The sequence below is a fragment of the Zosterops lateralis genome (genome assembly GCF_965231275.1).
Source record: "Zosterops lateralis genome assembly, chromosome: 2".
Classification (NCBI taxonomy): Eukaryota; Metazoa; Chordata; class Aves; order Passeriformes; family Zosteropidae; genus Zosterops; species Zosterops lateralis.
The window spans coordinates 74,275,821-74,291,870 of NC_139763.1; the positions used below are offsets into that span (position 1 = coordinate 74,275,821).

At 39.6% G+C, this 16,050-nt stretch overlaps 1 protein-coding gene across 1 annotated transcript in view; it reads right to left on the minus strand.

The window, feature by feature from the left end:
• Positions 1-3,412: 3,412 nt before the first annotated feature.
• Positions 3,413-16,050, minus strand: part of DDX10 (DEAD-box helicase 10) — a 156,705-nt gene continuing 144,067 nt past the window's right edge. Inside the window, exons 17-18 of the mRNA XM_083854830.1 lie at positions 12,912-13,045; positions 3,413-4,048 (exon numbers count right to left, since the gene is read on the minus strand). Coding sequence (XP_083710956.1) covers positions 3,859-4,048; positions 12,912-13,045 — 324 coding nt within the window. The 3' untranslated portion in view covers positions 3,413-3,858. The remainder of the gene's footprint in view (positions 4,049-12,911; positions 13,046-16,050) is intronic.

Here is a 16,050-nt window from a genome sequence, read left to right on the forward strand (position 1 = left end):
CATTAGCAGTCTTTACTAAGAGACATTTTCTTCTTGTATTTGGTATCAGTTTAGTCATATATATCCAGGATTACAGGAACTCACAGTCACTTCAGTATCTTCAGATCTTGTACTATGTTTTATAGTCTGAATTGAATGTTCTCTACCACAGTTCTCTGTTTTTTAATGTTTTGCTTCAGGCATTTTTCTCTCTTTATGAGCACGGCCAGACGGCAGGACACACCAATCAATGCTCCAGCTGAACTCAGTCAGTTGCAGGAGGAATAATTTTTTATTTCTATTCATATAATATTTAAGGAAAAATACCCATTTAAAATGTTTAATATTAATTTGCAATCCCTTATCTTAGAGCTTAAATTTCTTATACTCTTCACACAATTTAATGTGCAGCATCAATAAGGTCTTTTCAAAGTGAACACTGAACAGAAAGTTCTATGATGCTGAGGTTAACACTACCTCTGCTGTGACACATTTTATGAGCCTCATGAAAATACTGCAAGCTGGGTATCTTCAGTAGATAGTACATCTAGTGTCAGTCTATTTAACTGATCTAAAAAACCCAAACTCTTCAATGCTCTCCTTTTACCTGACTTCCAGTTTTTATCTAAATAGGCTTCAAACAAACTGCAATAAATAATCTGGCAAACAAATGTCTTCGTTATTTTTTACACAACAAAGAGAAAAATTGATTCTGAATAAAAGTCCACTAAGCTATGCAATTACATAAATGCCTAATGTATATCTTGAGAATTAGCTACATGTAATAGATCTTAATGCTATACCCAGCTATAAATCAACACACTAGAATCATTCTAGCAGCAGAAGGAAATCAACCACTATTAATATAACATACAAATGCAAACTGATCTGAAAATGCATTAAAACAAGACTTTCTGCTTGGCAGTTCAAGAATGTCTCCTGGCCAATGGCCTTGGAAAATACTCAGCACCTTACTCAGACTTTTCCACCCCTCCTGAAGGAGTCTCCAAAGGGGATCTCCCATAGGCTGCAACTTACAGGGGTGAAGAAGCCTGAAACCCATCCCAGCAGACAGTACAACACCTGAAGGTTACAATTCTGCACAGAAGGCAGTTCAGCTGCCAAGTGGGAGGCTGCTCTTGGTAAACCACAAGTGATTTAGGAATTGCAGATCAGCTACATAAAGTCATCAAGGAAGTCTTTGGCTATGATTTCCCTGCTTCCATTTCTCCTGTGTAAAGCTGGGACTGTAACGCTTATGAAAAACAACCTTGCAAAAGCTTGGGATTTATTCTGATGCTACAGTGGCACACCTGGGACCAGGAGAAAAGGAGATAGATGATGGGTGGCATGCCCAGCTGGCCCTGCTCACCTGCCCATTAACCCTGGACACACATGCCAAATCTTTTGCCAGCAGATTGAGAGGTCCCTAGGTGTGAATTGAAAGAAGCTCCCTGGAAAACACACTTCAGTCAAGTCAGGCCTGAGACTGGTACTTGCTTTGTCTATTTGTGCTTCTTTTCTTAGACCAGAAAAACACTGCTATAAACAGGGCTGGTGAGGAGCCCGTCAAACAGATCTACAGCTGACAGGAATGATAACCCAGAACCACAGCTGCTTCCCAAAAATGCTGGATGCTGGATTTTTTGTCTTACTATTTCTAGCATATGCAGCAGTTACCTGTTGTTACATACACTCATGGCATAGAGCATCTGCCTTAAGCCCCTTCCTGTCGTCCTTGCATTTCTTGGTTTCCAGTGTTTGAGTCTTTGCAGCAGCTTCTCACCCTGCTTCATGTAAACAATATTGTATTCTTAGAATTTATCTGTATGTTTTGCATTCTTGTTCTCTGAGAGAGAACTTGACTGATGGTCATATTGACCAATAGAGTCAAGAGGTTGTTACCTCCTTGGGCCAATCTTGGCCCTCTGTACAAAATTTATATAAGCCTTTGGAGTCAGATAATAAAAGAGCATTCCATGTTTCACCAAGCTGCTGCCTGCTGTCCTCTGTGAACGTCCGCTCCCACGTCACAACGTGTTGCCCCTCTAAAGGCGTAGGGTAACACCTTCCCTCTTCTTTTTCACATGACTTAATTTTTTATATACACACCATACCCTTAAGGATGGACACATTTGAAGCAGATGGGCAAACTTCATAAGGATTCAAGAAACACTGGCTCTATATCGAGCAACACAAATACATTAGAAACTTAATTATTTAAAAATGCAAAAGTAAAAGCACTTGAAGAATTATTTTTATGCAGACACTTAAAAAATCATCACAAGATAAAAACTGCACCACAATTCTTCCCACATGTATAATTTAATTTTAATCTTACTGTTCAGTAGGTAAGAATATTTCTCTCCCACTTCAGCACACAAATAAGAATATTCTAGTCAGAAACAGTAAGTCTTTTGGTTTTTTACTTGCTTGCCTCAACACCTGTTCATGCTTCTTAGAACAAAGCTTTGATTTGAGAGACATCAGGTCTCTCATCAGACAACTGACCACCACCAAGTACACTATGGATCTGTGAATATCTCTAAGAAGCACACACCACTGCATGTATTGTCATCCATATCCAAATCATCTTTGAGCAGCTCTCTGCACTGCAGTTTTCTGCCTCCCTCCACAGCTACAGGAGCAAGAGCTCTGCTATCCCAGCACACAGATTTGCTGAGGCTGCTCATTACATTCACTGCAGCCATTCACACAACGGCACATGGGACATGTGCACCAGTCACAGCAGCACCACAGCAGATCCTTCTTCATTAACAGATTCATCAGTGATGCTGGTCCCAGATCACAACATTTTCCAGACCCGCTGTGGCACTGTAGACTAAACAAACACCGTGCATCAGCTGCCAAGCAGGTCCCATCTTTCATGTTTAGCTGTTTGTGAAACTCAGTCATTTCTTCTCATTCCACATTGTCAGGAAGGAGCAGATGGCAGATGTGCTCTGCCTATAATATTGTTTTTACGATACCCTGCCTGCTGGCAGAACAGTGGAAGAAACATTTGGAGGCAAGAATTTGCAGTATATTTTCAGTTTTGGGTAACTGAGCTAAAAAGATAGCACAGAGTATAGGGAGAGGAGGAAAGGGTTGTACTGAATAGGTGATGATAGATTTCTGTGACCAAAAAAAAAATGATACTCACAAAAAAGGAGTATTTAGTACATTCATATGGAAAGACCAAACAGATACAACTAAGAGACAATGTGTTCTCATTCATCTGGCATTCAAATACAAGACTCAGTTTTAGCTTCTAAAAGGTGTTTTCTGAATTGCCTAACACCAGTGACAGAATCATAACAGAAATGATACCTGAAGGATAAATATATGGTTTCATTAAAAAGCTGAAAGACGCCATTAAGTTTACATCAAGGCTCTAGAAATTTTTATTAAAATATTCTTAAAATATGTGCCTTATACAAAGAAGAAAGTACATACTTTATTTTTAATTAATATGATCTGAGCTGCCAACAGTATTTCTTCCTTAAAAAATTTAGTACACACATATCTTCCAAAATAACAAACCTAGCATAGTCAAGAAAGCAACATCCTGTTTTCATTTAAAGCAAGATGAAAATAGAAGAAGGTAATTGTTTCAAAACTTGGAGATTTAAAATTGTGAACACTCTACTGCAAAATGACACCTGGGGATTTGGGTTGAAAAGTTCATTTAGAAAGCTTTATAAATCAGACTAAATATTTCCTATAACTTATGAACCAATCTAAGGCAATCCCATTGCACGTGGAACTCAGTTATCTACATTCGCTGGTACCCAGCTGCCCAGGTGCCAAATTCATTTTGTGTAAACTACTGACAAAATTGTGGAAATGTCCCAGAGAAGAAAACCTGCAGAAAAATAATTAGTTGTGACTGTTGAGCAGATGCAGTACAAGCTCTTCATCCTCTGCCAGAGAAAGCCCAGTATCTAATGGTAAATAGGAGTCCTCCTCTTGGCTGAATTCCATCTTCTTTCTTTTCCGTGGCATTTCTTCTGCTGTGGCATTGTTGCTGTAGCTTCTCTTCTTTCTTCCAGTCTCCTCCTCAAGTTCACTGCAGAAAAAAATCAATTAGTCTTTTTAACAACTGTGGTAATCAATATCATCATGTAATCTAACAATTCCTCTTCAACAAGGCAAATTTGTGTCAAGATAAGGGCAAACAAAATTACAATTCAGAAGGGTGAAGCAATGGAAGCTGATGAACTCTGAATGTCTAAATTAGAGCCGCTCTCAGACCCAGGTGGTGGTGGATGTTCTGCTGTCTTAATTGATTACAGTGTATCAGGATATTGCTATAAGTCTTATCTAATATTTGCTGCCTAATACAGCAACAGACAACTTGACAAAATTGATTTAGTGATGTGTCAGTGGACCTTGACATGCATTCAAGATCTTTCCTACAATAAATATGCACCAGAAATAAAAATATAAGAACTGTCCTCTGATTGGCAAATCCTACACTTGATACAGTTTTGATCTGGGACTATCTCATTTGATCACTCTTTCCCCTTCTTTCAGACATTTCCCTTGGAAGCTACTAAACACCTCTTTGCCATGAGAAGAAGAGGAAAAGCCCAAACCTAGTAATTTTTCCTCATGAAATCCTATTTCTTCTGCTGCTTCCCTTAAGACTTGAAATAACTGCTTTTTGCAGCCCTCAATCTGGATAAAACAGCTGCCAATCTGTTTTATCACCCGGGCTTCTCCCACGTGGCCACGTGACAACAATAGGAGGAAAGACACAGCTTTCATGTATCTTCATGTGCTTTTTGTCCAAACCTTTGAAAAAATGGTATAAATCTTCTTATCTGAGTTTAAAACAATCTAATAAAATTTATTCTAAGATATATCTGTGAACCAGATTACGGAGAGCTGGTTTTTGCATGCTGTAGGGTAGAATGCATACCCCAAAACCAGTAAAATGCAACCCCCACACCCCAAACCATTCCATCCAAATCAGCTAACTGGAACAACAGCATTCTCAGCTTTTCATGTTTGTATTTTTAAAAAAAACAAAAATAGAAATTTGACTTCAAAAACAGAGTTAAGGCTTTTCTAAGAGAGTTGGTCAAATTCAGATTTTCAATTTATCAAATTGCTACTCAGAAAATTCAGTTTACTTACAAAAAAGTTTCAACAAGAATTTTTTCATGTCCATAGTTTTTAAAATTGTTTGAGTGTAAATGTAATGCTTGTGAAATGTTCCATTCAGAAATAGTGTTTAGACACTTAACAGTAAGAAACAGCAGCTACAATAAACAGCTCTAATTGGGGAATACTGTCCTTAGAATCAACACAGCAAAGGAACCCAATGGCCAATTCAACACACTTTCAGCTAACCACCTTATTTTTTTCCATTAATAGGACTAATTAATAGTCTGTGAAATGCTGGTTTCACCACTCACTGGAAGCCAGCCTAACCCAAACATTAACCTCTAACATGACAGTTTTCAGCAAGTTCCCAAATTCTCTCTGAGAGGGACCAGCAGCACAATGCAGCTTGTACACTGTGCTTTCTGGCTGCCCCTCCACAGAGATGAAGGAATTATTACAGGAGATATGACAGCCTTGTGCTGGTGGGCTGCACAAGTATGACCTGCCTCCCTCTCTCATCCATCTCAACTTTCACAGAAGAACGGTGCCACCTCCTGCCTACTTGTTACAGCCCAGAAGGAAGGAAATCCTATAAGAAACACCCTGCATTTTCACAATTAAGGCAAATTAAATACCCTGCCTTTATATTGTTCTTCCCTGCCTACTCAAGAGAAATAGTGTAAAGAAACGCGGTCTAGGGAAAGGTGTCCCTGCCCATGTTGGACCAAGATGATCCAGAAGGTCCCTTCCAATTGAAAACATTCAGTAATTTCATGAATAGATGATGACTGCTCCAAATACTCACTCTTCCTATAATTCACAGGATATAGCAACTTTGCTGGCTTTGAGCTGTCATTTGCATGGGGGTGGCTTTTCAGGGCTTGCTACCAACATTTTATTCCTTTTCTGGGGAAAGAAGTCTCATATTTCTCTCTGTAGTGGTTAAAATATTCCATAAACGCTGAAGCTATACTGACAGTATATGAAAATATACTGAAGCATTCAAGAATTCTCACTTTTCCAAGGGGACAGCGTGGGTCTGGGCTGGAGTTTCATGGTGTTCACTTTGATCAGGACAGACTGTAGGGGTTCACTTTAAAAGCTCAAGAAAGGCCTCATTAAGTAAAAGCATTTTAGCTTGTTTGCAAAAGAGCCAATTATTTCCAGTCCTTGAACGGACTCTGAAGCCCAGTTTGCATTCATAATTGACTAATGCTTCATCTAGGACATTATTTAAAAACATCTTCGCAATTAAAACACTGCAGAAACCTCACGAGCTATGCATTTGTACCTACAAGCTATGAAACAGTAGACTTTAAACACCAAAATTTATAATAACTTGTGGAGTTTCAGAGGCCCTTAGGCCAAGATATCTATAAGGTAAAACATTTAAATATAAAACACACCCAGGAGGAACTGAACCGTGAGATTCCTCTATTTTTTTCCACAAACAAAAGCACATCAAGACAGTTATGATTAATTTTCATCTTAAGTTTTGTGGGATGATTCTGTTGAGTCAAGCTGCTTCTTACTGTTACTGAGGGATTGTGTAGCTTGATTAGCAGTGTAAACAGAAGATCCATCTACACATAGGCAAGTGTATTTCCACATTTATTTGACCTCAGCTGGGCTGTGAACTGGAGAGGTGAATGCAGAGGAATGTATAACACAGGAAGCAGCAGCAGCAAAACCAACAACCAATAAAGACAGCTAAATAGTTGTGTTTTCATGATGCACAAAAAGTAAATTCAAAACAGTATTTGATAACGACAGCTTCAGAAGGTAAACAGAGAATCACAAGGAACATGAGAATAAAATGTTCCTGATTTTGAGACGCAGAGTAAAGACAGACTGACTGTCCACAGAACGATTTGGGTTGAAAGGGACCTTTGAAGAACAGCAAGTCCAACCCCCATCCCTGTTATTCCAGGATGAATTTTTACCAGCACTGGTTTGGTTGGTGTGCAAAGGGGCTGTACTACTCTGAAGGAGCAGTCAGAGTTAGAGCTTTTAGAAAAGGTGATAGTAGCAATTTTAAAAGTGAGATGAAAAATGTGTGGCATCATGATGATCAAGAGGTATCCTGTGCTCATTCAGGGTGTTTTTCCTTAGCTATATGGACAGAAGGTTCTTTGGAGGAGTTGTAACAGGCATAACTCTCAGCTCCACTTGTGAAGGACTGAGTGTGCAAAAGCAGCTATATTGGAATAACTTCTACACTTATTGTCAAATGAATTCCTCCTCATTTCAAAAGTGGCATGTGAATCTGGTTTACAATTCCTTCCTTTTACCATCTGGTGAAATTTAGCTGTTCAGCTGCCTGAACAATCCATGCAGTCTGAGGCTGCCTAATGAAAGGATTTACTTTGTGTTTACACAGGTGAGGAGCTACCAACAGCCAATTTATCAACAGGCACAGTAATTTCTGTGGCCACCATTTGCACAGCTGTAACAGCTAAGTAAGATGCTATAATTTGCTGTATTTATTACTCAAAAATTAAAGTATAGTTTATGAATCCTGTACCTAAAACACCAAACGCCAGCATATCTGAATGGCACCTGGGAAATGGGATCTAATGATGAGTCTGATAGCTATACACCAAGAAACTCTAATTTTAAACTAGTCCAAAATAAACTCACAAGTATGTTTTCAGGTAAATCCAGGGGGAAATAGAAAGCTTTAATTGTCAGGATTTAACTCACTTCTAAGCTTTAAGCAATGTCTTAACAAGCTGTAAGGTTCAGATTTTAAATGCTTGAGAATCAGCCATTTGAAATGTGCAGTCACACAGCCAAGTTGCTGTTGTTTAAACAACGCGGTTCTGGCAGGATCTCTAGACAGGCTCTGCTTCACTTAACATTTATCAGGGAATGCTTTGGAGTATAGGTTTACCAGCATTTCTCTAAAAACAAACCTTCCTTGCCACTGAACTACAGGCCATGAGTCAAGTTTCCAGGCTGCAATAAAGCACACAAGCTCTTCCCCAAAGAAATGTACAGGAATAATGAATGAATCTGCTAGTAAAATACAGTTCAGAAAAGTTAAGAATAATTTATCCCATAAATATTGGCATTTTGCTAATCAAACATGCTGTGCCCAAAACTTTTTCCATGTAATAAATTTTAATTCACAAGGGCATGGCAGCAATCCTAATGAAGATTAATTACTGCAGTCCCTTCCATAAAGCCCAGTGCAGCTTCTTCCTTACTTGCTGTCACAATGCTACAGCACATAAAAATGGTAATTAAAATATATTGGGCTGTGCTATTTTCTAGATCTGGACAGGCTGGATCTATGGGCTGAGGCCACCTCTAGGAGGTTCAACAAGGCCAAGGTTGGGTCCTGCACTTGAGTCTCAGAAACCCCAGTCAGTGCTACAGGTTGGGGGCAGTAGCTGGGAAGCTGCCCAGCAGAAAAGGACCTGGGAGTGCTGGTCAACAGTGGCTAAGCATGATCCAGTGTGTGGCCAAGAAGGCCGATGGCATCCTGGCCTGGATCAGCCATGGTGTGGCCAGCAGGACCAGGGCAGTGACCGTCCCCCTGTCCTGGGCACTGCTGAGGCCACACCTCAAATCCTGTGCTCAGTTCTGGGCCCCTCCCTGCAGGAAAGACATTGAGGGGCTGGAGCGTGTCCAGAGAAGGGCAGCGGAGCTGGGGAAGGGTCTGGAGCACAAGTGCTGTGAGGAGCAGCTGAGGGAGCTGGGGGTGTTTAGCCTGGAGAAAAGGAGGCTCAGGGGGGACCTCATCAGTCTCTGTAACTGAAGAGGAAGTGGCCTCAAGTTGCACAAGTAGAGGTTTAGGTTGGGTAACAGGAAATATTTCTTCACCAAAAGGGTTGCTGTCAAGCCCAGGTTGCCCAAGGATGTGGTGAAGTCACCATTTCTGGAGGTATTTAAAAGACTTGTAGATGTTGCACTCAAGGACATGGTTTAGTGGGACTTGGCAGTGCTGGGTTAACGGTTTGATCCTAAAGGTTCTTTTCACCCTAAATTCTATGATTCTATGATTCCTTACTGGCCATTCCACTGATATAAATCACAACACCTCTAAAACTGAACATATAAGCCCCTATCAAGAGCAATTCAGTATCTCCATGTCCAATTTTGCAGCTAATCAGAATGACCAAGGCTTTTAAACTGAGACCTTTTATAATGTTTCTCCTATGCTGCTTTTCTGGCCATCACAACATTAGGTTCTGGCCTTCACAGTCACAGATATGACCTGAATAATTCATTTTAGAAGGAGCACCATGATTTGCTAATAAATCATCTCAAAAGACAATGTAATGTCAACCTCATCAAGAATGACCTAAAACTTATCAGGTCAACATCACCATCCTGCTGTAAGAAACTGCAATTTCCTCACAGTTTTCATAAATAAAGGAAGGCACACAACAAAGTAGCACTGACTTGCACACTTTTCACCTGGTGACTGCCCATTAAGTTACAAAAAAACCAGTATCAGAACAAAGATATTTTCCCTCACATCCAAGATCTTCTCCATGCTGATCTAGGAGCTAATCTGATCAGTCATACCCTTTAAAGATTTAAAGAAGATAATGATGAGGTCAATCGGAACTTTGTTCTTCCTCAACATTTTTATTTAAAGAGGTTGAGGAATTAGAAATACCAAAAACTCAATCTGACTGCAAAATGAATATTTAAGAAATCCAGCTGCTTTTCTTTCACCCTGTTCTATATTCTTAGATTTTTCACCTCATTAACAATTTACATTTGATAGCCTTAAACCAAATATGATGAATGTTACTAGATATACAAAAATTAATCTCATATTACATGCTTGAAGTCATTAATTACTCTGCTTGTAGAGGTATGGCTGGAAGGGAATTTTTATGCAAAGGCAAATTTAACTCATGATTTGTACAGCTCCCCCAGTTAAAAAAAAAAATCTGTGGGAGGACAGAGAGAAGATTAATAGTAATTTTGGCTTCTGAACCCATGGACAGATGGTCTATTTTTAAAGACTCTTGAAGGAAGACACCCTAGGTCTCATACTTACTACCAATTATCCCTTTTAGAATCATTTTTCCCCCTTAAAACAAGGAGCAGCTAGTGTAGCCCAACATATTTCTATTTTAATCCAACTCTGAGCAAAATCTCTGGATTTTGAAAATATAAAACAGATAGAGTGGTGTTTTCTAATCTCAAAGCCCAATTTTACTGCCTGCTACTCAGCTAATTTGTTTTTGTTAAAATCATTAGGTCAATATTTCCCAGCCCCAAAAGCAACTCATCATACAATTCAATAGCAATTCTAAGAGAGCTGCATGAGGCATGAGTGTTGATTTAACAGCCTCAAATTAATTTCCTTCACTGTATCTTGCTCTTTCTCAAAAGTCTTCTATGGAGTCCTCAGAGCACCTCACCAGACATACCTACACTGAGCATCAAAGCTGACTTAGGAGCAGCTGCAAACAGCCTTTATATTTCTAAGGCTGCCTGAGTGGGGTGTGTTGGGAGGCAGCACCATTGATGACTCTGGTGACAGCACAGCATGTGATGGATAATCCTGTGCTGGCCATGGCCTGCCCAGGGAATATCAGTCATGTTGTTACAGGCTAAATAGATTTGGCCGTGGTGAGGGCACAAGTATTGGCGTGTGATTGTCCACAACTGCTGTGACTTCGGATGGTGCCAACTAAAGCTCCTCTGGGCAATGTCTCAGTACTTTGCTGCAGTAAGACAGGTCAAGGACTGTTTCCAGTAAGCAGTGTTGATGAAGCCACATTTCTTCAATGTGTATAGCGGTCTGTTCTCTAGCTCCAAAGGCAGCTTTGATGCTCAGTGTAGGTATGTCTAGAGATACACTAAAGGAAACCTCCCCGGTTTCCTTTGGTGCATGTTTTTTCTTTCCTAATCTACTCTACAGGAAGCTAAAATGACCAAAGACCTTTACTTTCTTTGAGTCTTTGCTCTCCTTAAGAGCACATGACCTCACTCTAGGGGGGCCAGATCAGCCACTGATCCAACAAATCTGGACTTACTACCACTGCCAAAAATCTGCCCATCTCTGTCAACTTTTATTCTTAAAGTGCAGCTAATCTTGAGTCTGGCTGACATTCTGAGGAAAGGATCAATACAAAACGTGATGTATGAATACATACTCCCCCTTGCACAACGAAGGAGTGATTTACTGCTGCTCAAAAAATGCAATGCTTTTCCCCATGCTTGTCAGTCCTATTGACATTCACTGGTGAATAGTCTCCAGGGGACATGGCCACCAGCCTGTTAACTCAGGGCTATCTAGCCCTTAAATCCATGTCTCACACCCTGTCCTGCATACTGACTCCACAACACACAGTGACACAGGGATAAGGACAATCTAGCCCCTAGGAGTCACTCGATTCAGATGTGAAAAGCAAGACCTTCATGAACTTAGACATCTATGCTCCCATTTAAGTGTCAAGATGATCCTTCTCCATTTGTTACAGCATACATTGCTTGTCAGAAACTCAAGTGGTCTTGTTGCAGTAAACCACACAGGACTTCATGCAATATCCCTTCATTTTCCCACAGTATGCTGGCATCAACTATAGATCCTCATTCCCAACCTGTGCTTTTCTATTAAACTACACAAAATAAAGGCTTCTGGTTCATACAATTTTAAACACTGTTTTGAATTAATTTAATTCATTATTATATATTTACTTCTACTCAGACTCCACTTCACATGAGTCTTAAAGAGTCTGAGCAACACTGAATCATAGAACTTATCAAGTTTTACCATGCACAAATTCATGTAATACAGCACAGGTGCAAAGGGATCATCAAATCCTGAGGTGCTCCAGGTGCCAGAGCAGAGATTCCCCCACAGCCCATGGTGAGGCAGCTGTGCCCTTGCAGCCTCTGGAGCCCCAGAAGGCTGTGATCCCCTGAGAAGCCTGTGCTGGAGCAGGATCCTGACAGGACCTGTGGCCCCGTGGAGAGAGGAGCCCATGCTGGGGCACATCCACATTTGCAGGCAGGACTTGAGTCCACACTGGAAAAACCTGTTCCTGAAGGACTGTATGCCATGGAAGGGACCCACACTGGAATAGTTCATGAAGAATTGCAGCCCACAGGAAAGAGTTGAAGAAGACTATGGAAGAAGCCACTGCAGGAAAAAGCCCACATGGGAGCAGGGAAAGGATCCTCCCCTGAGAAAGGAGTGGAAGAAACAACATGTGATGAACTGACTGCAACCTCCATTCCCCATCCTTCTGTGCTGCTGAGGATGAAGATGTAGAAAAAAAATTAAGTTAATGCTGGGAACAAGAGAAATGTAGGGAGAAGGTGTTTGAAGATTTGGGTTTATTTCTCATTAACCTACTGTCATGTGATTGATAATAAATAAATTCATTTATTCACAAGTCAAGTCTGCTTCACCCACGACAGTAGCTGGTGAGGAATCTCTCCTGGTGTTATCTCAACCCTGGAGCTGTTCATTACATTTTCTCTCCCCTGCCCAGTTGAGAAGGTCAGTAATAGAGTGGCTTTGGTGGGCAGTGAGCATCCAGAGGGTAAACCCACCATAGAAACACATGAAACATCCAGATCAATTAGTCAATATTTTTGCATGTGAAACAGTCTCACCGAGATCCCTTCAATACTGACTCAAAAATCATTCTTATACAACTTCACAAAAGAAAATAATAGCCTTTAGCTCAGGTTTCTTTTCAGCACCTAACACACAAACTTTTAAAAGTCAAATACTAGGTCTCATGAGAAAGAGGAAGACTGTAAGACGAATTCTTAACATGTAAACAAAACAATTTATAAAAACCCATAATTTTAAAATTAACATGGCAGATGGTACATACCTATAGCTCTCTTCACTTTCTAAATCCTGTTCTGCATCAGAGTCTTTGTATTTATCAGGATCTGGGAGAGTGCTTGGATCAAACTCATCTTCACTTCCACTGTGAGCAAGAAAGGCCACTGTTTCCTCTTCAGCCTGTGAGGTGACAAACAGTGAGTTACAAGACAATCAAACAAGTCCATGATACTTGTCACAACCCCATTAACAGGGAGGCTGTAATAAAAACCACTGCCCCCAAATGTAAACACCACCAGTATTACAGCCAGGAAAAGAGAACCATTTCTGTCATCACCAGTACTCTTACCCAAGGCTGTTTGTTAAAAGTTGAAGAAACATCATTAAAAAAGGAAGCACGAGTATTTGTGTTCAAATTCTACTTTCCAATATTGTAATCTTAAATCTACAAAATCTGGGCAGCAACTAATCAACAGCCTTCTGAGAGCAAGTGTCTAAGTGATATGCAGCTTTACTGTCCCTCACAAACACACTGGCAAAGAGATACTCACATGTGGACACATAAATCACTGTTGTTAGGTGAATTTCACGAAATAGACTGATTTAAAATTCATCTGGGTGTCCTTGCAGTTAAAAACTAAAAAGCTGCTTAAGCTGAATTAACTGCTCTAAGGGAGTTTCAACCATCCTCTGCAAGAGACACATGTTCTCCAAGCATCTTCCTAGATCCCCTCATGCCTCCTCTCTGGGACTCAGCTTCCCTCTGTCCCCAAAGCACATCTCAGGATGGGCTGATGGCATTGGCAAGTTTCCCCAGGGTGCCGCAGTGCCTCACTAATTCCTTAACAAAGAGAGAAGATAATGCTCCATAAAAGTACTGGATAATATAAAAAAGCTGAATAATTTTGCAGATGCAGGTTCTGCTCCACTTAATCCTGAACTGATGGCACCACTGTTGTAAATTTTTGCTAGTAGGCACAAAGAAACTAGATAGCCTGGAGGGCACATGCAATTGTATATGCACACAGAAATGCAAACAGAAAGCTTATAGGAATTTCTAAGCAATGTGAACCCTAGATTCATGCATATTTATGCTGGAAATCAAAAACAAATTCCAAGAAATTAAAATTAAAGGCATTGCTACCTTTTGTTTATATATCTAATCAACATGCATACAGCTGAGTTTCTAAAACAGTACTCATTTAAATGATCTTTCAGTCTATGAATAACTTCACATCATTATATATTTAAAGTTAATTTTTGTTTTGATTTTTTTACCATTTCTATCACCAAGTTTTTAAAGAACAGTCTTTATGTGTACATAGCTTCCTGCAATAAAAATAAATTAAAAAGCTAAACAGAAACCATACCAATGGTCTCTTTTATATCTGCATATACAGTGAGTGAAAGGCAATGAGCTGTGAAGGCTAAGATTAGTCACCACTGCAAGAGTCCATTCTTGCTTGACCAGTGACACTTCTGCAGTATACTGAAAGCAAGTAGAAGAAAGAGACAAAAAGCCAGATTTGCAATCAGAAGGCAGAGAAAAAACATACTGAACATACATTTTGTTCTTTACTACTTTAAATACCAGTAAAAGTAATTATATAGCTGGGTGTATATAAAATTACTAAAAGCATTATCAGATTCTTCAGCACTGTAAGCTTCCTAAGGTAACAATGACCAACAGAAAAGCATGTTGATTCTCAGGAACTTCACATACCACTTCACAAGAAAGCTGGGTTTGCAGAGTTTTTGCTTACAAAAAAGTCTTCAAGCTCATCTCTTAGTACAATATTACAGAGCATTACTAACTCCACAGAAAACTATTTTGAAGGTCACCTTTTTGCTAATGAATTTTCTTATTTGAAAATCGTTCTGCATTAAATTATAGCTTATTTTAATTTCTTACAACATTAAATATTTGCTCTGTACTTGTCCTTCCAATTGCACCTATTCTTTCGATACAGCTGGTGCATACCAATCTTATATTGAAAAAGAAAAGAAAAAGAGAAGTAGCATTTAAAGCTATTGTATGGAACAATGTATTTTTTAATATGTATGTACAATACTAACATCTATTGGCAGTCACCTTTTAAAACTTGGGCTGTTCATTCACATTCTCCATTATGACACACGGACCAAACCCTCACTTTAATTACACATTCATGTTAATTTTGTCCAGCAGAAAATATGCAGAGAAGTGTTAAACATAATGCTTGCTATAGCAAAAGAAATAATTGGCAAAGATGCCTCTTTCACTCATCAGGAATCATGAGGTTGTATTTCTTTGTAAGTATCACTGCTTACATATTCATTAAAATATTTCTAAGACCCTGAAAATGTTAAGAACCTGAGCAGGAACATTTATCATCCACAGCTGAACAACAGAAACTCATTATTTTTCTTCTCTCACATCAAATTTATATCAGCCAGTCAGGAAGAAGAAGTCTTGTGACTTCACATTACTCACCACAAGAGCTTGAGAAAAGAAGTAAAATCATAGTTCAAAATGACACACGTAAAAGTTCTTCAGACACAACTAGGATGCATTTTACAGACTCAGGACTAGACTTGCCTTACGGCAATTGCCATCAAAAAAGATTAGAAGAAGAGATTTTGATGACCTGCACTTTATGTCTAAGGCTGGCTACAATGTAACACACACTTTCGAGTGTGTATTTATTGTGAAGCTCAACTGTGGAAGGGAACCTGCCATGCTTGACATCAGACATCAAATCAGACTGGCCAGGAGAAGTGAATTGGGTGGCAATCATCTTCTCACTCTGCTCAGGGATGACAAGCTCTCTCTATGTACCACACCAACCCATGTATTTTTTAATTCTAGTTTGACAGAAACCTGTACAAAGACTTGCAGTTTGAACACAACACTGAGATGCAAACATTTTTGCATTTGCACAGTCTCCCTCTGAGGAAGCAATTCTTATGCAAACTCGACATTTTAGAAAAGATCAGCAAAATTTCTGTGCTGGAAGTTTTGGAAACCTTGTTGCCTTAAACATTCCGCATTGTTCCAAGTCAACAATCACATTTCATCTTACTGCAATCATTTTGAAAACATACACCCCCTGACACAGACAGGAGGGGCTCCGCTAGAATTTTTCCCATGTTTATCAACAGAATACCTCCAGTTGAACTTCTGTCTTTGTTATGAGACATAATGA